General features: G+C 36.5%; 1 protein-coding gene across 3 annotated transcripts in view; it reads right to left on the bottom strand.

Moving 5' to 3' along the window:
* Nucleotides 1-11,761: 11,761 nt before the first annotated feature.
* The window catches only part of LOC133527580 (diacylglycerol kinase eta), a 137,057-nt gene continuing 122,156 nt past the window's right edge, over nt 11,762-26,662 (bottom strand). For all 3 annotated transcript variants that reach the window (XM_061864640.1, XM_061864649.1, XM_061864659.1), the window contains 4 exons: nt 24,780-24,933; nt 24,021-24,176; nt 16,433-16,558; nt 11,762-13,900 (listed from right to left, as the gene is read on the bottom strand). In XM_061864640.1, coding sequence (XP_061720624.1) covers nt 13,613-13,900; nt 16,433-16,558; nt 24,021-24,176; nt 24,780-24,933 — 724 coding nt within the window. In that variant the 3' untranslated portion in view covers nt 11,762-13,612. The remainder of the gene's footprint in view (nt 13,901-16,432; nt 16,559-24,020; nt 24,177-24,779; nt 24,934-26,662) is intronic.

Below are 26,662 nucleotides of genomic sequence, written 5' to 3'. Positions count from 1 at the left end.
AAAGTGTAATGAATGCTCATCAAAAGTATCCATGACGTTTTCGTTAAATATAATACATTCATTAGTAAATCAATGATAACTTGTATCTAAACAAAACACTTAAGTATTAACGGTAAATTAATTATTTCAGTTCATGAGCTCTTTAAATTACTAACTCAGTATAACTTTATATTTTTAAACCTGTGTGAAATCTTTAAAATTGCACATATTACATAGGAGTCTTGAGTAAATTTAAGTAAAAAATGCACAGATCACAGAGAAGTCTTAAGTAAATTTAAGTAAAAAAATGCATAGATTACATACGAGTCTTAAGTAAATTCAAGTAAAATATGCACAGATTACATAGGAGTCATAAGTAAATTTACATTATATGAGTATTTCATATGTTCATTTCTTATACCAAACAAATAAAGTCACCCTGTGGTAATTTCGTGTAAATTAAGCTATTTCGAACTTAATATAATTATAAAGTATTACAATCTACACATATATACAGAAAAATAACAATTCACAATTAGTTGGTTTGGAGGAATCTACATACTCGTATAGGTAACATCAGAGGACTAAAAATGATTTATCCTCATTAGTTTATAACGTTTTAACACTACTCTACACAATTTTGTTTTTAATTAATTAAAGTATGAAATCGACATGTAATAATTGCAAAGGAACATTTTTTGTTTACCTATGTTTGTCCGAATTTAAGTGATTTACATGTAAGGGCCATGCCTGGATAAGCTAAGTGAATCTTGCCTCCGCGAGTTTTGGCTTGTACTTTTTTTTTGATGCTGTGGCTTTATATTAGCCCCTCACTGCTCAATGCGCTCCTGGCATCGACGCCTGAATGTGATCTATTTGCTTGGCGATGGGCGGCAGTATATAGTGAATGCTTGAGATTCTGTGAGGCGATGGATGCTAAGTGCTCAACTGTTCCAATTTAATTTGTCAATGTGCCATTATTGTTTTATAATTGTCAATACTTCTAATTATTATTGCTGTTAGTCTAAGTTTCGTAACGCATTGGTTTCCACTGTAATGTAATGTAAACATTTTTATCAATAAAATAAATAAATAAATAAAATAAAATAAATAATAATAAAATAAATTAGTAGCAAGTATGCAAAAAATCTGCCCCCCCCAAATGTTATATATTTTGGTATTTGGTTTTATTGAATACATCATAACATCACTATACATTTTCTTTACTTGCTCGTTAAAACTAATCGATTAATAACTTTTTAGCGAAACGTGTATGTTTATATTATAATGAACACTGGCCTCTTCCAAAAATAATAATAAAATAAAATTAAAAAGTATTAATTCCTTCGAGCGGGTAAAAAAAATGTATAGTGATGTATTCAATTTAAAAAAAACACCCTGTTATACCACAGATAACATTAAGTAAATACATTCATTTTTTAGCTATTAAAGAGGCTAGTTTTGGTGAAAAACTTGGAGGTGTCGCTGACGTTAAAGTACTTAAAAAATAATTTTGTGTGTATGTAATGTGTCTTATAATTGATGTCGTATAATTGCCTTTACTATATGCACAATATATGTGACGCAAGTCAAAAACGACTCGCTAGAAAAAAAAATTGACGAAAGATCATTTTTTTTTTAACCATAATCTATAACATTTGGCGGTTGATATTTTGCATACTTGCTATTAATACTCGTATAAAGCCACATCATCAAAAAAAATTACAAGCCATAACTCGCTGGGAGCAGATTCACTTATTTAGCTTATCCAGGCATGGCCTTTTTGTGAAAATTCAGAGTTGTATTGTATTTCATATATAATCATTGTTACTTTTATTTTGTCATCGACTAACTAAAACTTTCTTATAATCAAAAACTGTCGCTAATTCCGATTAAGTAGTTTGTAAGTGTGGGGAATAAACAGTCATATAACGACTTTTTTAATTTCACAAACAATACGAATGGTAGATAACACTAACACTGAGTAAATAAATAATCCTCTGAACAATCAACACTTCACGATTATAATCAATGTAATTTTTTTCAGGATCAGGGTCTCTAGAACAATGTCATATTCATATGTATAATTATGCGCCCCGCAGTTTGGCTTCTGATCCCTGTATTTTGGTTCCTAGTCTTCAAGAATCCCGATGTTGTTGAGGCTAAAAAGTGGTGCCGTTACCCAGCCACTCAATTTTATTTATTTATTTATGTTCAGGAGAACCAACAGCTTTAAATTTACAATAGGACAACAAGATTAATACAGAGAGCCAATTACAGGAACTCACAAGTAATTACAAAGTATATTTAAAAAAAAATGTAACACTGACGCACACACACATGCGTACAAAGTGAAAAAAAAAAAACAAAAACACAATTGAAAATGAAAATACATAGAAGCCATTAAAATAGACCCTAGGTTCGGAAACACTTAGTTCATTAGCGCCCAGAATAATTGAGGCCTCAAAGTTCGAAAGAAAAAAGAACATACAGTAAAATATATCAGATGTTAATGCTGATAAAGCATATTTTAAAGTTCATATCAAGGCGCTAATGCACTAAGCTGATGAATAAAATGCATTTAATCGCCTAATGAAAACTTAATAAAGAAACAAAAAAAAAAACAGTATACATATAATAATACAGAGAAAAAAAGCTCACATAAAACACCGCTTAACCAGACTATGCCTCACATTAAGAACTTTACAATTGAATATGTCAATATCAAGTTCCTTCGACAACTCATTTAGCTTACGACTCGCGCGAACCAGGAAGCTATTCTGCCTATACTTGGAGGATACAGTTTTTATAGATATTGGGGGATAGTACCTTTTAGAACGGTAGGGAGTGTTGAAAGAAAGTTTGCTTAGTAACTCGGGACAGTCAGTTACGCCACTGGTGATGTTCAGGAGAAAGGTAAAGTCAATTAAAGGTAATGTCAATTTTCCCCCTTATAATTCTCATACATTCTCCGTCGAAAAAACAGATCTCTAGCACAACGGACTTAACTAGGTGATTCTAGCTCTAACTTAGCTTATTATTAGCGTTTGAAGGGTCGCTACGGTCACTTTAAATTGATACCAATATTACGCTAAAAGCAGAATCATTTTTGTCTGATTTGTGAAAAAGGTATGATTTTATCGACGGCGAATGTATGAGAATGGTAAGGGGGAAATTTAAGGGGCTGGTGGGTGTAACGGCACCACTTTTCAGCCTGGCAACATCGGGTTTCTTGAAACACATATGTATAGGAATACCAGTACACGGATCAGAATTCAAATTGCGGTCTAATAATAATGTATACGTCTAGAGTGCTATAAAGCTCTTTGGCCTGCTCTATTTCGATCAGACCCCAATAAGGAATAGATTGAAGTTAATTCAGCAACGTACTTTTAATTTTTAATACACAATCGAAAGTGCTTATCTGTGCCATTTACCGTGAAGTAGATTAAGATCACTTGGAATAGACACATTGTGTAAGACCAAGGTGTGGTTGATGCGGGGTAATAAAGCCCGCACTTCAGCCCCGGGGCTTGCTCGCTGGGCTGTTCACCGAAACCGACATTATGCAGCTTAACTCATTTTTATAGTATATAATAACAAGAACCGACAATATTTGTCACACGTAAGTAGTACACTTAATAGATGTAAGTACATCCATATTAACAATTATTAATGAAATTTAGAAGAATAGATCACATTTCGCATAGTTTTGTATTAATACAATATTTTTACAACACTCATCACGACAAACAAACAAACATTGCTTGTTTTAATTTAGAATTTGGTTTTAACCTTTATATTGTAGGGAATACGAACTATTAGATATATAGCTACTTCCTATTTATTATCGTAACTTCCTATGTTTATTATCGGCTAAAGATACATAATAAGTATAGATACCTAGTATATGTTTTTCAGTATTCTAAAATATATACTTATTACTCTTGTATATGACAGTTATGATCCCAAAAACTTGTAGATACTAACTCGAAGAACCAAAATTATCTTCTAACCTATAAAACAATAATTGTAGTGCCTAAATAATTCAATTTAGTTTTATTAGTAGTTTCATAAGAGCCCCTAATTGGTTTTGCTACTGTAGTTTTGATTGTAAGCACGCGAAAGTTCCTGATTTTAATTCAGAATCTTGAGCGGAGCGTAGGGACGCCAACTACTCCAAGCCACTAAGTGCAATTAAAAACCTCACGTGTGGCATATTAGGCGAAAAAAAAACAACGGTGTAGTTTGCAATTATAAATATGCACAATTAAGGTTGTCCGAGCGGTGAGAAGCAAGCGCGGTGATAGCCAAATGTACGCGTGGTTACTGCGAGTTGCCTACTCGGCTTTGCGCAAAGTCGAGGCGACGATGCTGTTTCGATGCCGATAAGAGTCCCAGTTCCTGCCAAATCGGTATTTTCCAGAAAAGTATTTTTGCAATGGCGCCGAAAATCTGTAACGGGTTGCCAAATCGCTGAGGGTAGATGACGAGGTAGTTTCTAAAAATCTGTTGATGAAGTTTTTGAATGAGCACTGTTTTTACTCAATGACTGAATTCTTTAATATTAACCAGTGACTTGTATAAAACCTTCAATTATTTGACATATTTAACAATGTCATTTAAAATAATTTATTTATTTTCGACATTTAATGTAAATATTCCGATAGTATTTTTCTTGCTAGCTTTTTATATTGTCACAGATAATTAAACCAGAGATGACCATAAAGATATCCGTATTTTTGTTTTAGTTTTGTTTTGACAAGTTTTAATTTCAATTTTAAGTTATTTGTATATCTGTAAGGTCAAGACGGGTAAGTTTAGCTACGGGGTAAGTGGAAGTGGCCTTCATGTTGCGTAAACTATTTGAAATTTTGATACCGGTACCTATGATCAGTTGTCATGAGCAAATAAACGATCTATTCAAATTAAGTCCTACATTATAGGTATCCTACATGTGACGTTGTGAAGCAAATTGTGAGACTATCGTCATTTTGAAATCTGTAATTTTTTTAATACATGTTGCAGTTCACACGAAGCACTGTACTTTAAAAAAATCTAAGAAAAATCGTCAAATCCGTTTTTTATGAATTGGTAAGTACCAAATATGCTTTCTATTTTTTAAGTTATTCTTATTATTCCTCTAAAATTATTAAAAATAAGAGTTGTACATGCATTTAAAAATGTAATCTAAGTAGTGAGTGATTGGAAAAGTGTGTCTATTTCACTTGAGGCAAGTGTGACTGTACACTTGCCCCGTATAGAAGTTGAGTTGAAACCATATGAATGAAATACTAGAATTTCGAATTTGTCATATTTTGTGTTAAACCAAGCATTTTAAAAGGCAATACGATTCGCACATTTTAAAAATCTGTTTAATTTATTTTACAAGCTTTTATTTAACTTGCATTGTACAGTCAGCATCAAAAGTAGCCGATCAAACAAGGTTTTAAAAGTAGCAGCAAAAGGTTCATTCTGTAACAGCTTAACAAAAGTTGATGATTCTATAAGTGGAACAATTTAGACTGTAAAAGATATACTTTGAAGGTAATTTTTAGCGAACTATCTTTATTTGGAAAAGTTATCCGGAATATCAGATACTTTTGGCGCGTTGTTTCATCCGCTACTATTGATGCTGACTGTACCTATGTATGTACGGGTCAAATCTTGCAACTTGACCCACTTCCCGGTTTCCGATGAAGCTGAAAATTTGCATACATTACATATGTCCAGTCGGGTGACAATGTAATATTATGGTACCATCAAGCTGATCTGATGATGAAGACAGGAGGTGACCATGGGAACTCTGTGATAAAACAACGCAACCTAATTGTGTTTGGGGTTTTTAGAATTGGCTCGATGAGTATTAGTTGCCTGTGGAAAGGAAAGTACAATCAGCGATGATTTTTTTGCCAAAAACTTTTACGAGTATAATAAATTACGAAAACGGGATTTAATCGCGTATAACTAAGATTTAAAACTCTCAGCTTATCCTTTAAGAAGTCAGAAGACTTAAAATAGGTAGGTATGTAAGAAATCAAAATAACCATTATTTTTTTTTCTAATTTTAACTAACCTTTTTTTATCAAGTTTAAATTTCATTAATTGTTACGAGCGTGAGACAAAATTATTAAAATAAAATGCGAATGGCATTTCATTATGAGGAGTCGAATTAAGACCAATTTGATTAAGTTCAATTAAAGTTCCGAATACGCTTTGGCTTTACCGGATTCCGACTGGGACTGGCCACAGCGACTAGGTTGTTGGACTTGGACTGGGTCTGGCGCTGAACTGGGAACGGTAATGGGAAATTGAACGGGAATAGGACTGAGTGCGATTGGGAGTTGGAAGGGAAATAGGACTGGTTTCTTTATTTTGCTTAATTTATGGATATGCTTCGGATATTTTCTTTTTTACGCTGTTGTAACACTAAAAGTATGAGCGAGACAGCGCTATGCAGTGTATGCACCTATCATTTTTTCCTTAAGGGAAAATTGTAGTTATTATATTGAATATTTACACATTTTAATCAGGGGCAAATGCCATTAAAATTTCACACGGAGACTATACTCGTATATTATTAAGGCCAGACTCCAAGCTACACCTTGAAAATATGAAAACATGTCTAATTTTTTTTCACTTGTATATAATTACCCTGCATACCATAGCAATAACGGGTTGGCTTAAAGTAACGAGAAATTTTATTTTCACGTCAGCAGCTGGAACAAGGGTAATTTGCTGCTTAAAAACAGTGAGCAAAATCGCATTTTGCTCACTGAGTGAGACAAAATAACATTCAAGTGAACTTCATATTTGAATGTCATTTCAACGTGCGGGGCCTAATACAAATTCGAAGTATTTGGATTCAATTGTCTTTGTCCCTTTCACGTCATTAGCAAAAAGAAAGAGACAAAAAGTACATACGTAATTCAACGATATATTGACGGTTTATAATAGACCCCCGAAATAAGTCAGACCGCATTGTTCCAAAACACCCTACGAGTCTTCATTCGTAATAATACATTAATGAAATAAAAGTTTAAAATTTAATAAAAATACCATATTTTACGTATTTTATCATACAATCAAAACAATATACTTATACAAATTTACGCAATTTTACGCAGTAAATAATTCTACTTAACGATTTTTAACGATCTCTACTATACAAATGACAAATAGTAGTATCCGCAATTCGGACCGTATCTTAAATAGTTTTTTTTTTAACAAAAAAAAGTTGACGATTGAAGTGTCAATTGATGTTCATTAATTCATTATTTTCGTAACATTTTATTGAAATTTCTTTCGTTTTGTTTTATTGCGGTAATTAAAGTTAATTGTTAGAATACCTTCAGAAAACATGAGTGAAATTGTGATGAAGACGGATTACATTTTTTCAGGTTGTATTTTTTGATGGCTGACTGACGTGAAATTTTTTGTGTACTACACGAGATCAAAGTTATTTACATCTCGTGCGCTTTTGAGTCCCTTACTACGCTCAAGATTCTAAATTATAGAATCTTTCGCTTGCACGGGACTCAAAACAAGCACTCGAAGAAATATCAAACTTTGCTCTCTTGTTGTACAAATAACTATTTCTAAAACCAGAGAATAAATACAATACCGTAAAACCACCCAACTATAGTCCAAAGCTCCCAACTATGGTCCACAAATAAACTAAATTTTTCTCGTTCAGGTGTGTATTCTACTATATTTTTGTAGTTCTAAGGCAAAGTTGTTTATAAATGGAAGGTAAAACTAGGAGTAAACCAAAAGGAACATTGGTATAGATACTTAATTTCCTTTCGAACTTGTGGACCATAGTTGCAGTAAGTATTGGACTATAGTTGTGTAGGTTTACGGTGGCTATAGTTTTATGGATTTTATAATGAAAAACTAGAACATATCCAGCATTAAAAGCAAATGCTATATTATAGGTAATATAATATAACAAAATGCTCCCTTTCTTTAAATTCGCGTAATTTGCTTCTGACTGTTTGCATTACACTTTGGACAATCTTCAAGTCGAATCTCTTTAATTACTTTTGGATTTTCATTGTTAATTTTATTTTATTATCGAAATTACTTGCCACCCATCGCTATACATATATAAATGTACCTAAAATTGACCAAAAACTTTCGAGTAGTCGAGCCTTAACGACATTCGGAAGTATGGAATCATTTAGTACTTTTGCCACAAGCGTCTATAATTAGTCAAAAACACCATCACATACATTTTTACCAAAATATGCAACTCTCCGAAAGTTCCTAAAGAGCCATCAATGAAAGATCTGTGGGCAATTTTCAGTGGAATAATATTGTGAAGGATGGCCTTTAATGGATGTGAAGCTTATATGCCGAAATAATTAAAATTAATAGGTAGTTTAAAAAACACTAGAAAAACACGCTTTTATAAATGCACGTAAAAACCAAAAATTAACTATATGATACGATATTCCATCATGGAATGCCAGTACCTATCTTCCGGCTTCATTATCAGACCTTGAAACCTAATCGTGGTCAAAGTTCATTACAAGACTTTTCTAACAAATCCAAACACAGCTATGATGCGATTGTTCATCATGAAGTTCCAGTTCATATCTTCCGGCTTCATCATCAGATCAGTGCGACAGTACCATATTATTGTACCTATTGGCATCAGAACTACATACAGCTGCCAATTTTCATGACGATGCTAGTGCGAAAGAATGACATTTCCGCACGTGTATCGAATGACGTTTTAATACAGTTGCGAAAAAATAAGAAAAACAATAAGTACTTTTTTATGCATGTTCTTTAAGACAGGAACAATTGTAAATATAAAATAAACTATTACGAGGGCTGCCTTTATATTTCGCGATGTGCTGCCATTTGCCAACTGACATTATACCCGTGTAGTTTAAACATTTTGGCGGCAATATGAAAAAAAAAGTTCGTGTTTTGTTTTTAACTGTCATTTGAAAAAATATCTCATCTGCTACCATGGAATTGACTCGCGAACATTTTCGAGCGATTATACAATTTTCGACGGGGCCTCAGTCAACAACAGTGTACCTATCGATGAACTTATTTCGACTTTTGGAGATGAAGCACCATCAAGGACTAGTCTTTATCGTTGGTTTGCAGAGTTTGTTCGTGGCCGTTATTCGCTTGTGGACGAGTTTCGTGAAGGTCGTCCAAAATCAGTGGTTGTTCCGGAAAACATTGACTCTGTGCGTGAACTCATATTGCAAGACCGTCACGTGACTCATCGAGATTGAGGCGTCCTTGGGCATTAGTGGGACCAGCATACAAACAATATTACATGAACATTTAGCAGTCAAGAAAGTTTGTTCGTGATAGATACCACCTAATTTGTCCGGTGCTCAAAAACAGGCTCGCGTGGATTGGTGCAAAAGACATGCAAAAAAAATTCAGCGGTCGGGCTTCGAAACATGTCTATTATATTGTCACAGGTAACGAATCGTGCATCTATTCGTATGAACCGGAAAATAAACAGCAATCGACAGTGTGGGTCTTTCAAGGTGAACAAAATCCAACAAAACTTGTTCGTGCACGAAGTACTGCACAACAAATGGTTGCCTGTTTCTTCGAAAAAACTGAGCATATTGCAACTGTTCCTTTAGAAAAACGTAGGACAGTTAATTTTGAATGGTACATAACCATTTGTTTGCCAGAGGTGATTGAAAAAGTTCGGGAAGCCAATCGCCGCAGACAGATTATACTGCACCACACCACGATAATGCGAGCCTCCACCAGTCGGCACAAACATGCGCCTTTTTAAAAGCTCAAATATCGATTTAATGGGTTACCCGCCGTGTAGTCCTGATTTGGCCCCCAATGTATTTTTTTTGTTCTCACACATCAAGGACAAACTGCGCGAACAACATTTTTTGACACCGGAAGCAGCGGTCGATGCGTTCAAAATGCACGTTTTGGAGGTGTCCCAATCGGAGTGGTTGAACTGCTTTAAAAATTGGTTTAATCGGATGAAAAAATGTGTAGACCTCAAAGGGGAATATTTTGAAAAGTCTATTTTGTTGGTATAAAGTTGTTAATAATTTCTAATCCCGAAATATAAAAGGCAACCCTCGTATTACCTAAGTATCGTATTTACGATTATTTGTGTATCGTATATTTAAATTGTATGAAAACAATAATGTTGTATGAAGACGAATGTTGCCTTTGGAAACTTAAAACATTCTTGCAGTAAGAAAAAACGCCTCTGCTTTGACAGGCGTTTCGGCAGCTATTCCGTTCCATTCAGACAACTTATTAAGAACGTTTTTTCAATATTCAATATTAAAAAATAAACGTGTCATAATGATGAAGAGGTAAGTATTAAAATATGAAACATGCTTATATTTATTATTTTTACATTAACAATAGGTTTTTATGTTGATTACGACTTTTAAGTTCATCAATAAGTAGTCATGTCATGAATTGGAACAAGTGGAAAAGTAAAAAGCACTAGTTCGCGAAATTCAACTTTCCGCACGCTAAACAGCTACGTAAAGTAGCACTTTTTGAGCAACTGTATTAAAAAATTAGTAACTCTAAGATTCCATTACATAGTTAGTTATATACAGGTCGACCTAATAAAAGCGTGTTAATAAAAAGACAGTTGTGAATATTGACCAAAACGTTGTCCAAAGCATTATGCGGTCAGAAAACACCACAAAAAATCTAAGGTGGTATAATTTTTTCCTTATAATGTCGAAAATGCTCCAGTTCGTCATTATATAACCCAAAAACTAATAGCTTATGGTCTTTTTTTGTGTATTCTAAAATAAAACTTCTTAATAATTTAAGCCAACCCGTTAGCAGCATAATTTGGTATAAAATTATAGCCGTGGAACCTGACGATATTTTTTTTAAACAGAAGTATATTTCCAGATTCATTGAGATAATAATAAACCTATTTTGTGTAATAATGTCCTATAATATTTATATTAATATTTATTGAGATAAAAGGTACTTGCGTAATTCCCATATCTCCCGTCGCGTTCATTGTTATCTTCTAGATTCCTAGTGTAATGCCCCGTCTTAAAATTATTTCCCTGCTGGGGTGAAAAGAACTATGTGGCATATGAGACGAAAAATTTTATGCACTGCGGGCCTTCGATACGCTAAAAATTCCGCATTACAATCTTTCACTTGCTCGGGACTCAAAATCAGCACTCACAGCAAAAAATTATTTGGTCTCTTGTTGCACAAATAACTATTGTCAATTTTCATTTAAGTATTATTAGTTAAAAACATTGATCAACAGTAGATGTAGATGTTCCTATTTTAAGTAAGTAATGCTATATGTAGCTAATAAATTCTCCATGTATGTTCCCAACGACGTACACCATATCATCACTTGCCAGATAGTTCAATGCATATTTAATTTTATTATATTATCGATATAAATTTTAACCAATATCAAATCACATTTATAATCGGGTCTATAGCGAATTTATTGTATTACCCTTATTTGCCGACGTTTCGTGGTGAGTGTTGCGTGTGCGACTATTGTCAATAATTAACATATGTGTAGTGGGTGGTTTGAAAATGTGATGTCTATGTCTATCCCAAATCTCTGTTTTAACATTTTGATGGGACATTAGCCACGACCATGACCAGGTAAACCTGTGTCGAGGAGTTGGTAAATAAACGTAATAAAATATATTCGATATAGGCCCGGTTATAAATATGATTTAATGTGTTCAAAACGCGAAAGATTTAAATGTTATATTAGTTTTAACCGCCAAATATAATTTTAATAAAATTGTATAAGTATACTATTTAGAACATGTTTATTAATCTAATAATTTAATAGTGACTAGTAGAAAAATATGTAAGTAGCCACAATACGATCTAAATGGCTGATGGTGTAGTTACGAAAGAAGTTATCGTGAATGTCTTGTAGAGTTAAAGAAAAGGAGGTAGCGATTTCGATGTTAATTCCTTGTCTACGAAAGTTGTATACAAGTGATGAAGTCAGCCATCGCGTCGCAGTGGATTGGATAGCGAGTGAATAGAGACCAAGAAAAGTTTCAAAAATCGATGTTTATAATAATTATAATTATATCATAAGGTGACTCGCACATTTTTGTATAATTGATGCTTATCTTATGTAAACACATTACCTATATAACCAATATAATCATGTATAATCCATTGAGAATAATGTTAAACATTGTTATTATTATTCTAATTTAAGATATAAAGGTATCAACAAAAAAAAAATTGAGTAACTAATTAGAGACACTTTAGTATACATGACTCTCTTATCAACTTTTAGATATAAATAGATAATATTTAAAAACCATAATATAATAAGATGTACCTATGCTTGACATAACATTAACAAGTACTTAACGTTGCTTAGATCAAGAGCTGATCAAACCGTTAAGGGTTTTGTAAGAGTGTTTACTGATGGTATCACTTTCACACATATTCATGAATGTGTTCAACCTTGCAGGGGGTGATGTCTAAAACGAGATGCGCAAGTTTCAATCGTTATGATGTTTTCAAGACACGATAAGATAAGATAAGATATCATTTATTGCATAGAGTGAATAGAGGCGAGAAGACCTACTTATTTAATAAATGGAAGAAAAAACGAAGGCCGAATTTAAGGGAGCATGCCATTAGCACTAACGAGAAGCGGTGTCAGCATTACACAGATCAGTGTAACATCACGGCTCAGCCGCTCGCGTGCTGCACGCAACCGACGAAACACACTCGCGCAAATACTCAGTCTTTTAGTATATTCTTGTATCAGTTATGTAGCTAATTAGCTAAATTTTGTTTTAACGTATATTTATATGTATACCTATAGCCTAGCCATGTGGACATGAGCCGAAGTTTTGTTTTAGAAATAATTGAAGCTGGTTTTTTTCTAAAGTCTAAAGCTGTCGTCTTTTGCAAATTGGTAGATAGAATTTAATAGTTACCGTTTTTTAGACAATAGTTCCTAAAAAAAATAGCCACAACCATATACAGAACCTCCTCTTTCTATGAAATTGAAGTCGGTTAAAAAGGTCACAAAACCATGTATTATAAGAAAACAAGTCTTAATAGATATCATATCAAGCATACATAAGGAATGTTGTGCTATTGCACACAATACATGACACATCGTGACAGCAGTGCCACTTTTTTGTGCAACCATTTAGGTAATGCCATTAATTCATATTGACGCATACCTACACCAATGTCCTTGAATAGATAATGATTACTGAATTATTCATCAAAAATATAGTATATATGTTTTTTACTAAGTGCAAGTATAAACGTCAGTATAATAATTTAATGTTAAACGACACTAAACTCTAAACTGTCGACATAAAAACAAGGCTTCATCTTAAGATTGGTTTGTAGGTAAAGATAACTAGGTGATAAAGCTAAATAAATACTTGGTTAAGAAATAATTTACTCGATTTTTCTTTGATCTTCAATAATGGATACGAGTAGCATGAGTTGTCAAAACACAATTAGAAGAGTTAGTTCACCACGTTTCTTGTAGATATTATTATATTTACGTTGTCTTTAGTGAGTAAAAACTCTTGATACGTGTTAATGTTTAATGGAGTAAAACATTGAAACTCGACTTGCTTCGCTCTTCGGAGCGGCCGCGCGGGTGTCACTGGAGTTCTTTCACGGCCTGCAGAATTCTCTTGACATGGCCGACTTTTGTAATACCGAGATCACGCAAATCCCGCCTCGCTAATGACAATAGTTCCCGGCCCGTAACGTCATGCTTGGCAAATACATCGCAATATTCTCCCAGCTGCAGAGACTCCAGCCATGCCTGAACTTCCTTGATACCCCAAGAACGAACTTGGGCGCCGCCGTGTGACGTTGTAGACCCTCCTTCTGATACACTGCGGCGTCCTCTTAGCCAATTACGGCCACTGCCCTTCTTTGGTGCCTGATAAAAATATGGACTTTGTTAAACATAGGTACCATTATAATATACATACACGGCGTAACACAAGGAACCCGAAAGATTTTAACCACGCACTTCTGAGGCCAAAAGAAGGAAAAAGTATTATATGAGTAAAGTTCAACAAAAAAATAAAATTTAATGTATTTGTCCATAAAAAGTTTGTTATGGTAAAACTGGCACTGAAAATGATTTTACCGGATTTATTTTTGTAAAACTTAGTCTTTACAAAGGTTACTTGTCACTTTTTGACATCTAGGACATTAGGATATTTAGACTACGCCCTATGGAAGATAAAGGCAAGGAACAGAAACTCCTTAGGCAGAATTGTTGCAAAAGTATCCAGCGGTCAGTTATAAATGATAGTTCCAAATGTTTCCAGAGTAGCTAAGAACCTAGGCGTTATTAACGGAGTGAAGTGCGCTGTCTATGATTAGATTTTTTTCTCAAGTATTGTATGTGTTGTAGCGCTACCTATTTATGTTTTTTCGGACACTTTTTGGTATATGGAGATTTTGTTCCCTGCCTTTACCTTCCATACTACGCCCCATAATGGCATCATCGCCATCAAAAAAGTGTTTCGCACTAAGTTACAAAAATAAGTTTACTCTGAAATTAGGCGAACTCCAGAAAAGTTTATACGACATTTTAGTCTCTTAATGTGATCAGGAATACAGTGTTAAAATCTTTCGGTTTCCTCATGTTACACCGTTTATAATTTAGGTCACAAAATAGTAATGTCAAATGGAAACAAATAATAATATTCTTTATTGCACCAATTTGTTTTTTCATTATATTCTGCTCTGCCGCCAATAGGAAGAGAAAACTAAGAAATAAAACAGCTCCATACCAGCTAAGCATTAATTTAGATTCACTTTGTAGTGTTTTACAGCTTGTATTTTCTTCGGGTTGGTGATGAAATACTTTGTTTTGCTCAACAGCAAAGTTCGTTCAACTGTCGGGTCATGAAACTCTCGCAAAGCTCAAGATTCATATGCTAACAATGTATTGTTCTATTCTTTTAATAACAGCGTCTTAGGTTACGGTGCATTGTGCTTGAAACACCACCCGCGACGTACAATTTGCCGTGACCCCACGACAAACGATTGGTACCTACGCTGTCCGCCGCGAGTGCCTGGTTTGCTTGATTAGTGATTACACACAATAATACATAATTAGCGCTATCATTTACGATAGATACCGAGGCGGGCGGATGCCGTATTATCCTATGTTTGAATGCTGGTCACCGTCCGTAGGGGGTGACCTCAAATGGACGTCGCGGGCGGCGGGTGAGCAAGACCCCTTGTACGAACCACTGACATATATGTACTAGACAGGCTATCGAGAACATATTGTGTCCGCCATTTTCGGCGTTTGCGTTTGGCGTCTGTCACTGAGCTAAAAATAAGCTGCAAGCGAAAGGCGAAACTGTTATTTATGACAACTGTTCATTTTCTGCCTACATACGCACCGTAAATAATCTAGATAAAATGTATTTCTTTCCTTACAAGTGTATTGAATTATTTTATACATATTTGACACTGACGATATTAAAATTTCTGAAATAGTCATAAAATGCTTTCTATTTAACTCTCGTACTCGTAGCAATTTTGATCAAATCGCGTGTTACATCTGCAAAATGTAACCTATGGGCCAAAGAAAATGGCGCCCCGCCGCGAGTGCTTAGAGTGGCGTTTCATAATAATCGAAATGACCTTAAAACAATAATTCTCTCGCAGTGGATTGTTATTATATTGGTTTTATTACGCTTCTTGATATTATTAGCATACGTTTTCATAAGGCACAATGGCATTTTTTATTGTTTTTTTTTCTTCGTTACATGCGTGGCATGTCGCCAGTATTCGAAGACGTACTAAACGCACTGAAGTGCTGGCACTTCATTGAGGTGCGGAATGATTTTATTACAGATGCCGACTCTAGTACTATACCTCAATGGTACGAACGTTGTAGGTTGCGGGCGGCTGGCAGTCACCCGCCATGAACAGCGGCGTCTGGTCAAGCAGACCGTAGCCTAAGGGTCTCCCCATACTTTTCGACGCGGAATAGGGTATATTCGTTAGAAAAGGGCTTTATGTATGAGGAATAAGAGCGGAAAAGACTTCCTCGCCTTATAAGGCATCGGCCGAGCTAAGCCGAGTCAAGCTATATATGTGGGGAGACCCTGAGGCTATATGTATACCACCCTCCTATATACCTTATAATTTAAGAGAGGAGTGGGCACTGAATGTCATCTTCCTTTATGTGGCAGGGCACAGCACAGCGGATATCATTCCAGATCTAGAGCAGAGCCCAACTGGGGAAGTACCTCCACCTTACAGAAAACCGCAGGCAAATAACACTAGCTAGACCCTACTCATCGTGTTGTGTTCCTGCCGGGGAGTAAGGTTGCCAGAGCTCAACGAGCGTGCGCAAAAAACACTTCGTTCTGGACTAACTTACCTAGGCGATCTGGTATATTTAATTATTTGTGTTTGTAGTGAATGTTTGCTATCTCACCTCGTCTACCTGCAGGAATGCGTGTCCGTCGTGAATATCGCAGCGAGCTAAGTGTGCCCGCAGCGCAGCCGTCGCACCGACGCCTACTGCCACGGGATCCTCAACCAGCTCATGACAGCTTTCCACCTTGTCAAAAAATAATTGAGTACCTTTAGCAACAAAATAATATCTGCATACATCTAGCAACTATATAAAGTTTGGTGTCTTTTTCGTATAATTCGAGGATGAAGAATTCATTTTAGAGAGTAATTATTACGCACCCATACAAAAAAAATCGTAATTCAAAATTCAAACAATTTCTTTACATTTTTTTTCGAATATCCTCTACAAAATTAAAAATATGAGAATTTGCTCTACAAAAAAAAAAAACCTGTGAATGGTTAATTGGTTATTCACCTCCTACGATTAGTTACCTCTTACCATATAGAAAAATAAACTTAACAACCATTAATAAATGTAATAAAAAAAATGTTTTGTGTTCCACGGCCAGTCCACGGCGGACCGCGCTGAAGTAGGAACCTACACGCATTTAGTTTAGACTACTTTAGACGGGTGCCGTTCAATTTTAATTCAATCTTTTAGCATAATTTCATTTAACTACTATTGAAACTCATAATAAACATTATGTATAAAAACAAAACACCCAATGTTGTTAGTCATACTAATTAAATGACAGAATGCTGTATAATCATAAAAATATTCTTCATAACAATCCTTAGGAATAATTTTACTTGTTATAATTATAACATACATTTCGTATTATAATTATAATGTACATTTTAACGAATGATCAGCTGACATAATGTTCTATGATATAGGTACTTGGTGTCAATCAAACTATTAAATTATACAACAATCTACCTATTCAAATTTAAGCCTGGTCGCCGTTAGGTACGACAACGAGCGAAGCGAGGAGGAGTGTTAGGTTAGAACTGCGACTAGGGCACAACCATATGATTCGAAAATGTGCTTGTCCATTTTCACTAGGCGGTTATATGTCTTCAACATTATGATGTTGGTTTTCATGAATAAAAGACGTTCTGAGTATACAGTGTGGTGGGGATAACGGCCACGATCGTATTTTTCTTCTTCTTCTTTAAGTGCCTTCTCCATCCCGGAGGTTGGCGACCTTATGTCTATACGATCGTATTGTGCTCCCGTAAATATTTTTTATTTAACGATAATTATGGCAAATTTATGCCAAGGAGCTATTGAAAATTTAATCAAGAAATGTTTGACACCTCTTAGTAAAAAAATTGAGATGATTACACAACCACTGAAGAGACTAGAGGCCAAAATAGATGCCTCCAATACAAGAACGATCGCAGATTCTGCAACGGACATGACAGTTGAACTTTCCGACCCCAAACCGAAGCCGTCCGATGCGCAGCGCAAGAGCGAACCGAAGGTAGCCGAAGTTTTGACAGCTGCTTCCCAAGGTATGTCCAATGACCTCGTACCTAAATACGACCGCAACAAACGCGCTGCTAGAAATGCTCGACAACAGCAAGCTACAGCAACTAAGCCTCCCTCCCAAGCAAAGGCACTATCACGCCCCGTGCGGCTCTCAACTGTCCCCCAAGCAGTATCATCACACGCTAACGTAAATAAAACAGAAGTCCCCGAAATTGTCCCCCGCCACACCAAGAACTCCTTGCAATACTGCGAGCGAATCACCACTTCTTCGACCCGACGTAACAACGAACGACAACACGACGAACATAGATACCACGATTATAACACCAGTGAGCGATAGTAGCAGTAAACCAGAGTTGGGCAATAATTACCTAGTTGGTTACTAAATTCTGTTACGGCAATAATCTTTATCTACATAGAATATACGAACGAAAGTTGAATAAACTATATATTAAAATGAAGTACACAAAATCAGGAATTACATATGACAATATCATTCAAAATGGACTCCTCTGGCCTTGACACAGGCCTTCCAACGACGAGGTCAGTCATCAATAGCGGCACGCACGATTGTCATGTCTAATAGGGTTGTTTCCATCTACAAATCTCTGATTCTTTTGGATTATAAGCTGAACATCGCCATGCCGTCGTTTTTGAGCCATGATTCCTTGTTTTTCTCTGGTTCCGACTTAGATATGTCAACGCCGTTCGCTCTCAGCTAAGGTCCGACCGAGATCTCGGTCTCGGTCTCGGTCTCGGCATTCTCGGCCAAAAATCGGGCCGAGATCTCGGTCTCGGCTCTCGGCCAAAATGGGCCGAGATTCTTGCCGAGACCGAGAATGAGTTATCATTGGTGAATTTGAATTTTCCGCGCACGATCCCCGGGGTCTAAGCCACTCGTTGGTTGCATCGCCCGGTTGGTGTGACGTTTTTTGTGATTTAAATTGGTTTCATAGATATAAGTGTTGGGATCGGATAAGCGCGGTTGCAAGTAATGACTAGTTCATTTGGTTTTTTTCGTTTTGTGGTAGTTGTTATTGATGAATAAATGGGTGTATATTGTTATCGGGATGTAACTTAGATTAACTTGTTGTGAGTGGAGGATGACACTGGATATTTTGATACTAAATATATTTGTGTCAATTAGAAAACAGAAAGTAGTACAGAAAGCCTCCAGGTCTCTAGGCTTTATCATGAGATCAACATCAAAATTTAAAAAAGTAAAGCCTATAAAAGTATTATACTGCTCGTTTGTGCGATCTATCCTCGAATATGTATCCGTGGTGTGGAATCCTTGTTACGACATCTACATTAAACGAATTGAGTCCATTCAAAGAAAGTTTTTAAAATTCCTTCAATTCAAAACTAAAACTACAGACTTGTGTTATCGTGATAGGTGCGTAAGACACCATTTTCTTCCCCTAAATTTGAGAAGAAAAATCACTGACTTAGTCTACTTAACTAAAATCTTAAACGGATCTGTTGATAGCCCGGAACTGGTTATGAATATTAGTTTTCGTATCCCCAGAGCTTCTTCTAGACACTACCGACCTTTGTCACTTCCACCGACCAAAACCAACTATCGTCAAAATTCATACTTTGTCCGAGCTCCGAGGTCAATGAATGAACTGTGTCATAGCAACGATCAACTGGATTTACATCTAATGAAACCTGCTATAAGTAAAAACCTCATGGCATCTAGTTTCTTTGCTCCCCTGCCTGCAGAAGATTAGCATAGGTTTAATTTTAATTTATTGATTTAAATAAGAAACAAATTACTTCTTTCTTTTCTCATAGCATGTTTTGGCGTTTGTAGTCTTTAATTTTGTGCTAACCTGTAATATGACTACCTTTGTATCCTGTCTGTGGAAACCTGTAATTGGCTTCCCTGATACATATTTATGTTAACCTAGTTTTAGTTTACTTAAGCTGTTGGTTTTCCGAATAAAATAAAATAAATAAATAAAGGGAAAAAGCAAAGCAGTAGGTAAGTACAAAACGACACATGCGGCGGATATTTTGGGTTACAATATAGAACTCTTTATTTTGATTATTGTTATTTTACCTCTTTTTGTGCACATCCGTACTGTAAAACCGGCCAAGTGCGTGTCGGACCACGCATAAGGGAAGGTTCCGTACCTTCATATAATACAAAAAAGCCGTACAAGCAAAAGAGCAGCGTATGTTAGTGGCACTTTTGTCGTTTTAATAAGAAGATCAGTTTTTTTATAACTCTTCCATATTCAAAATAAATTTCCTGAAAAATTATTTGCTTATTTAGAATTTTTTTAATGGTTTTGCTCTCCCGGTTCAAAAGTTAGAGGGGATCACACATTTTTTTTTTAAATCGATTATTGTCAAAAGTATTTATTTAATAAAAAAAATCTAATGATGAGCCACATGTTTTTTTTTTACTTTTTGTTAAATTTATACGGAGTATATATTTGAAAATATATTTTACATTATTTTTTCGAAACTAAGAAGCGACTTACATAATACATCTACACCTACGTTCCAACTTTGGTTATAAAATATACCGTATAGTTTTTGAGTAAAATGGCTGTGACATACGCACATACCGACAGACATAGGACATGACGTAACTACAAGGGTTCGATTTTTGCCATTATGGCTACAGAACCCTAAAAATACTGTTTAATAGCGCTAGGAATTAATTATGATAACTTTTTTCTGATAAATCGTCGAATTTCGATTATAAAAACAATTTTAGTGCAAAATTCGTATTTTTTCTCTATTTTATAAATTCTCGGTCTCGGTCTCGGTCTCGGCCGAGACAAAAAAAGCGTTCTCGGTCGGACCTCGCACACTTAATTTGAAATTTTCATTGACGGAAGTTATTACCATCGAAATGTTCTACATTCATCTTGAGTCCGCCGAGATCCATATTTTGAGGTTATTCTAACAATGACTTGGTAATCTTTACTACTGTACCGAGTCCGCGCACTGCTCTTAGTATAACTGTCTAAGAAATTTTGATAACGCTTAATTTTTTCGACTGGTATTTCTAACCAAAAAGACATGAGGGGAGAGTTACATTGACAGTGGCGATGGCGCTAGGTGAATAAACTAGGAACAATTTTTTTTTTAAACAAGACAGGTTTGACGTTTAGTAATGAAAATTTAATCGAAATCTAATACTGCCAACATTTTTTTAAAATTTTTACCGTATAGAATTACTCCTTTTTTTACCGTATAGAATTCATGTATTTTCCTACGTATCACACATAGGTCAAAATCGTCTAATTATATCTTCTTTTTAGGGTTCCGTAGTCAACTAGGAACCCTTATAGTTTCGCCATGTCCGTCTGTCTGTCTGTCTGTCTGTCTGTCTGTCTGTCTGTCTGTCTGTCTGTCTGTCCGAAGCTTTTTTTATTTTAGGTTTGTTTTTCTTTGGCGACCTAAAACCTAAGGAAAAACGGCCTTCATTTGCAATTCGCGCTTCAGATTTACCTAGAAAGTTTATTAATTAGTATAATTACTGCAGATACTTATATTTAAATTAGTTGCAATATACCAGATGGTGTGGCTAATATAATAGAGCTGGAAAATTATTACGTTTATCATGTTACTAGGTATATTCCGTAACCCGTAACATATGTACGCTTGGTAGGTACATTATCAATGATCAAGATTGACCGTCTTCATACTCATAGCCCATAATAAATATTTTTACGATGGGTACGTCCTCGCTTGTAAAACATGACACTACAATAACCAATTCGTAATAACCAGACTATAATGACATTTTGGTTTGTTTACGTGTCGGCTCTGATGTTAATTTAGAAATGTTTCGAAGCGAGATGGTTTCATGTTCCGAGCGATTTATTTCCAGCAGTTTATTATACAGTGTGTCCCTAGCCATTGGTCAAAGTCGAAAGGTACATATGCATTAGGGTATTTAGAACCATTGTACAAAGTATCATAACAGCCGGTGTAACGGTTTCGAAGAAATTAACAAATTACCAATTTTTACTTTGGAGCAGCTGTATGTGTTAGTAGCTCCTAAGGTAAGTATATCCTCAAAGAATAGTATGGAACCTTCTTCAACCTTTTTGATTATCTTTTTAGGGTTCCGTAGCCAAATGGCAAAAAACGGAACCCTTATAGATTCGTCATGTCCGTCTGTCTGTCCGATTTATTTATGACACTAACAAGCTTCTGACTTGGAAAATGTCATCATTATCAAATATTTCGAACAAATTGTCAAAAACACTGCCAAAGATTTGTTTCTTTTGTTGTCAATTATTGCAAATAACTTTTGTTCGAAAAAATTATTTTTTTATCTTTTGTTCTAATTAAAAAAATATTAACGTCAGAGCATTCCTGAGAAGTAACCCTACGTGGGATTTCAGTGTTTGTCCAATGGCTAAGGTCATCCTGCATATATACTTTATATACAATGTTTCGCTCTTGACTGTCAATAGTTTTGGGCAACTTTATCCATAAGTAGTATTTTTTCTCCCTCTGGCTTTTACTCCCTGCCAATTTGCACAGGGTGGATTCGCCAATATCGGTGTTGACTTTCACACGTGAGGAGAATGTTCGGTATAAGTAGTATTTAAGTAAACCGTCACAATCACATTGACAACAGTGACAACCTATCATTAAAATTATTGCCAGTGTAAGAAAATAGTTCCAATCAAATTCCGCAACATGGCCAATGATTATATATTCCTGGTCAGGCTTTACAATGGCATGATGATATTTAGGTGCAATGAAACCAAAGCGTTGAAACGGGCCTCTTAAAATAGGTTGAATACTATAAACCAAATCCCAAAGAATATGAGGAATTCCGAAGAAAACATGGTCTAGTTTAAAGAAGTTCTGTGTAACTGTAAAAGAGCCGCGGAAAGATTATAATAGAAAAATGGAAAAAATTTAAATTAAGTAGGTTTGAAAAATGGCAGATATCGGGACGTGATATAGAGAGAGAGTTGCACAGGAAAGAGCAACACCCCCCCGGAAATGTGGGCTAAGTGTTGAAAAACATCCCATATACTTACATATAACATCCGATGTGGATAAGTAGGGATTGACACTGGTGGAAAGGAAACGCAAGGCGCGCAGGGCGCCTTGTAAGACTCTGTGTGGCACTGCGGAGCCGGTTAATTCTGGCCTACGAGTTGCGACACCGAGTAAGGCGCTTTACGTGTCACGCCTATATTACTCTGCCGTAGCCGACGAGGTGGTGGAGTACGTTCGTCGGAAGACTGACTACACGCTGAGGGAGCACCAGCTTCAGTCGCTTCACTATGTGCATTTCAGTTCATTTGTGGTGCGCGTGCCGCGGCCGCTGCAGGACACCATCGCAAGCGCGGACTTCTGGCCGAAGGGTGTGGTGTTTCGGCGGTTCCGGGGCAACCTGCCGAATCCTACGCCGAGTCAGATGACGCTACGGAACCACGCTGTTACGTCGTCGCCCAAATCCAATGTTTAGATTGTATTTTGTGTTTTGTCGTATCTTTGTATTTTTTTATATGTTTTGTAGTTTGCAGTGCCTTAGTAGTAATACTGTAATGCTGTGTAACTAATTTGAATAATAAAATAAAATAAATAAATATGTTGATTTGTTCATGGGGTTCCATTTGTTCAAAGAACGAGTTCAACCCTGTTTCCGATTCATAGTTTTTATACGAGGATACCTATTTTACTTGCTTTTATTTGATTTGCGGTGTTTGTTTGTAATACTGGTTTGTCAAATCTTGCATGCTAATTTAGACCCACATAATATACTGACCTGAAACTTCACATACATTATATAAGTTGGATGACAATGCAATATTATGGTACCATCGAGTTGGCCAGAACACAGGAGGAGGCCATAGGAACTCTGTGATAAAACAATGCAACCTATGTTTCGGTTTGTTACAATTGTCCCGATGAGTATTAGTTACCTGTTCAGTTGAAAGAAAAATACAGCCAGCGATAAAGCTTGTACCAAAAATATTTTTTTGCCAAAAACTTATTAACTGTCTGTAACCTCTTCACGCTTAAAACATGAACCGATTTAGATGAAATTAGGAATAGAGATAGTTTGCATTCCGGGAAAGGACACAGGATAGTACTTATCAACCATCATCATCATTCCACGCAGACGAAGTCGCCGGCAGAAGCTAGTATGTACAGAATTATATTGTAGGTATATATTTACCAGGGCTGCAAGTAAGCGTCGCAGCAAAGGTGGGGGCAGGAGCCGACCCTCAGAGTCTTGTAGAGCATCGGCGCGGGCGGCTACACGACGCGCTTGGGCCACGCTTGCCGCGGCGCTCCCGGTCACGGCGCCCTCGCTGATGCACGACAGCTTTACCTGCATTTGATCACGATGCTTGTAACATGACCAAGATTGGAAAGTATAACAAGGAGAATCTTGATTGGAAAGTATAACGAAGAAATTATTTTTTACAATCGGCATCATAATGTAAACCACAGTAACAGCTGAAGTCTTTCCAAGGGCCGGATAAATAAATATGAAAATTTTAGTTCCCAGTTAGTATTTTGTTTTTTCTTTTTCTTTTTATATCTGAAGGATAGGTTCTGGTGTTTGACGACTGGTAGTGCAAGCTCTGAGATCGAGTCTTCCGATCGTGTGAGGGCAAGCACTTCATAAACAAAACGCACAATGCGCAGGTGAAATCATGCATGAATAGGTACTTTTTGTGTCACCGGACCGGACTAATCCCAACAAGGCCTAGTACCCTCTGGGTTGGAAGGTCAGATGGCAGTCGCTTTCGTAAAAACTAGTGCCTAGGCCAAATCTTGGGATTAGTTGTCAAAGCGGACCCCAGGCTTCCTTGAGCCGTGGCAATATGCCGGGACAACGCTAGGAAGAAAGAAGAAAGAAAGTCTAGTTTCATTACCTATTTGCTTATATACCTACGCGGAGTACCTATTCCCAGAGTATAATACTAACGTGTTTGACAAGTGTATTGACGTCGTCGAGCAGGGCCAGAAGCGCCGCGTTTTCGGCGGCAGACAGTGGCGCGCGCGCCGACTGTGACGCTGCCGAGGTTGCCGCTGAGCCTGACGCTGCGTGTGCCTTCATTTGTTGCTTCTCGTCCCAAGCTCTGCGCAGTGAATAACTTTCTTGAACTGATACGAATTTTAACGGGGATAGATATCATTTTAAACGACTGGGTATTTTACTGATTTTAATAGGGTTAAAGGTCAAAAACATCGCACGTGACCTAAAAACATCGCGCGTGTAACTCAGTGTACAGTCAGCGTCAAATACTTCGTAGCAGTCAAAGTGGCCAAATAGTTCGGTACACCATACTAAATATATGGTGTACCGAACTATTTGGCTACTTTGACTGCTACGAAGTATTTGACGCCGACTGTATGACAAAAGTGTCCTTACTTTTCAGAATCGCTTGTATGGAGGTAACGTAACAGCAAAAAAAGTAGGAATAAATTGGGACCTTTTTCTCCTAGCTGAATCAGTATTTGTGATTCTGAGTCGGAATAACCTAAAACCACAAACTTACAAAAATAAAATAAAAACGCCCATTACACAATTAATATTACATTATTACAGCCGCAGGGATTGCTATACCTATGTACATGTCTACCTAGTCTAGTTGGTTACTAAATTCTGTTACTCGATTTGCAACCTCTTTATTTCCGTTAAAACAAATGCTACCGAAAAAATAAAACATGACAATCTGGTGGATTTGTGAGCTATAATTATATACCACACATAACGCTTATCTCTCCGTATAATGAATTGGGGCCTAAAAGAGAATCGTATCGCAGTAATTGCGTTGCACAAATGTGGGCACCCGCCAAACATGTTTTTTTAAAGTTGCTTGAAAACCTAAAAATCAACAAACAATTTGTTTATCGCACAATTAATAGATACAATAGCACTCAGAGCTTTGATGACCGCAAGAGGTCTGGAAGACCACGCACTGTTCGGATCCCAGCTCTAATAAAGGCAGTGAAGGAGAAAATTGCAAGAAACTTCGTCCGGAAGCAAAAGTTGTTGGCAATACAGATGTCTGTGAAGAGAAGCTCCCTAAAAAAAGTTATCAATAAAGACGTTGGACTACACGCTTACCGCAGACAAAAAGGTCATTTGCTTAATGGACGATTAAAGACTATGAGGCTAGAGAGAGGTCGTGTGCTATTGAACAGGTACGCACAAAATGGCCATCGAAAAATACTATTTACAGATGAAAAAAAATTTACCATTGAAGAATGTTGTAACCGCCAGAATGACAGTGTATGCAAAAAACAGTCAAGAGGCGATTGCGGCTGTTCCGAGAGTGCAACGAGGCCATCATCCCTCTTATGTGATGATTTGGCTGGGTGTGTCATACTCAGGGCTAACACAGGTTCATTTCTATGAAAAAGGTGTGAAAACTGGGGCCAAAGTTTACCAGGAAACCGTTCTCGAACCAATAGTGAAGCCCTTAAGCCACACCCTATTTCAAAACCAGCCATGGGTCTTTCAACAGGACTCAGCTCCTGCACATAAGGCAAAAACAAGTCAAGCCTGGTTTCGAAGGATTGTTCCTGACTGACTGAACTGACTTTATTGCCCACGAAGACTGGCCGTCCTCCAGCCCGGTCCTTAACCCCCTGGATTATGCCATATGGCAGGTTATTGAGGAGAAAGCCTGCACTAAATCCCACACAAATCTTAACTCCCTCAAGCGGGCCATATTTAAGACAGTGACGGAATTAAAATGACAATCGTGCGTGTCGCTATTGATGACTGGCCTCGTCGTTTGAGGGCCTATGTCCAAGGCCAGAGGAGGCCATTTTGAATGATATTGTCATATATAATTCCTG

This window comes from Cydia pomonella, chromosome 1 (genome assembly GCF_033807575.1).
Source record: "Cydia pomonella isolate Wapato2018A chromosome 1, ilCydPomo1, whole genome shotgun sequence".
Classification (NCBI taxonomy): domain Eukaryota; kingdom Metazoa; phylum Arthropoda; class Insecta; order Lepidoptera; family Tortricidae; genus Cydia; species Cydia pomonella.
Note: the sequence above shows the minus strand (reverse complement) of the source record. Positions and strands in the feature narration are given on the sequence as shown.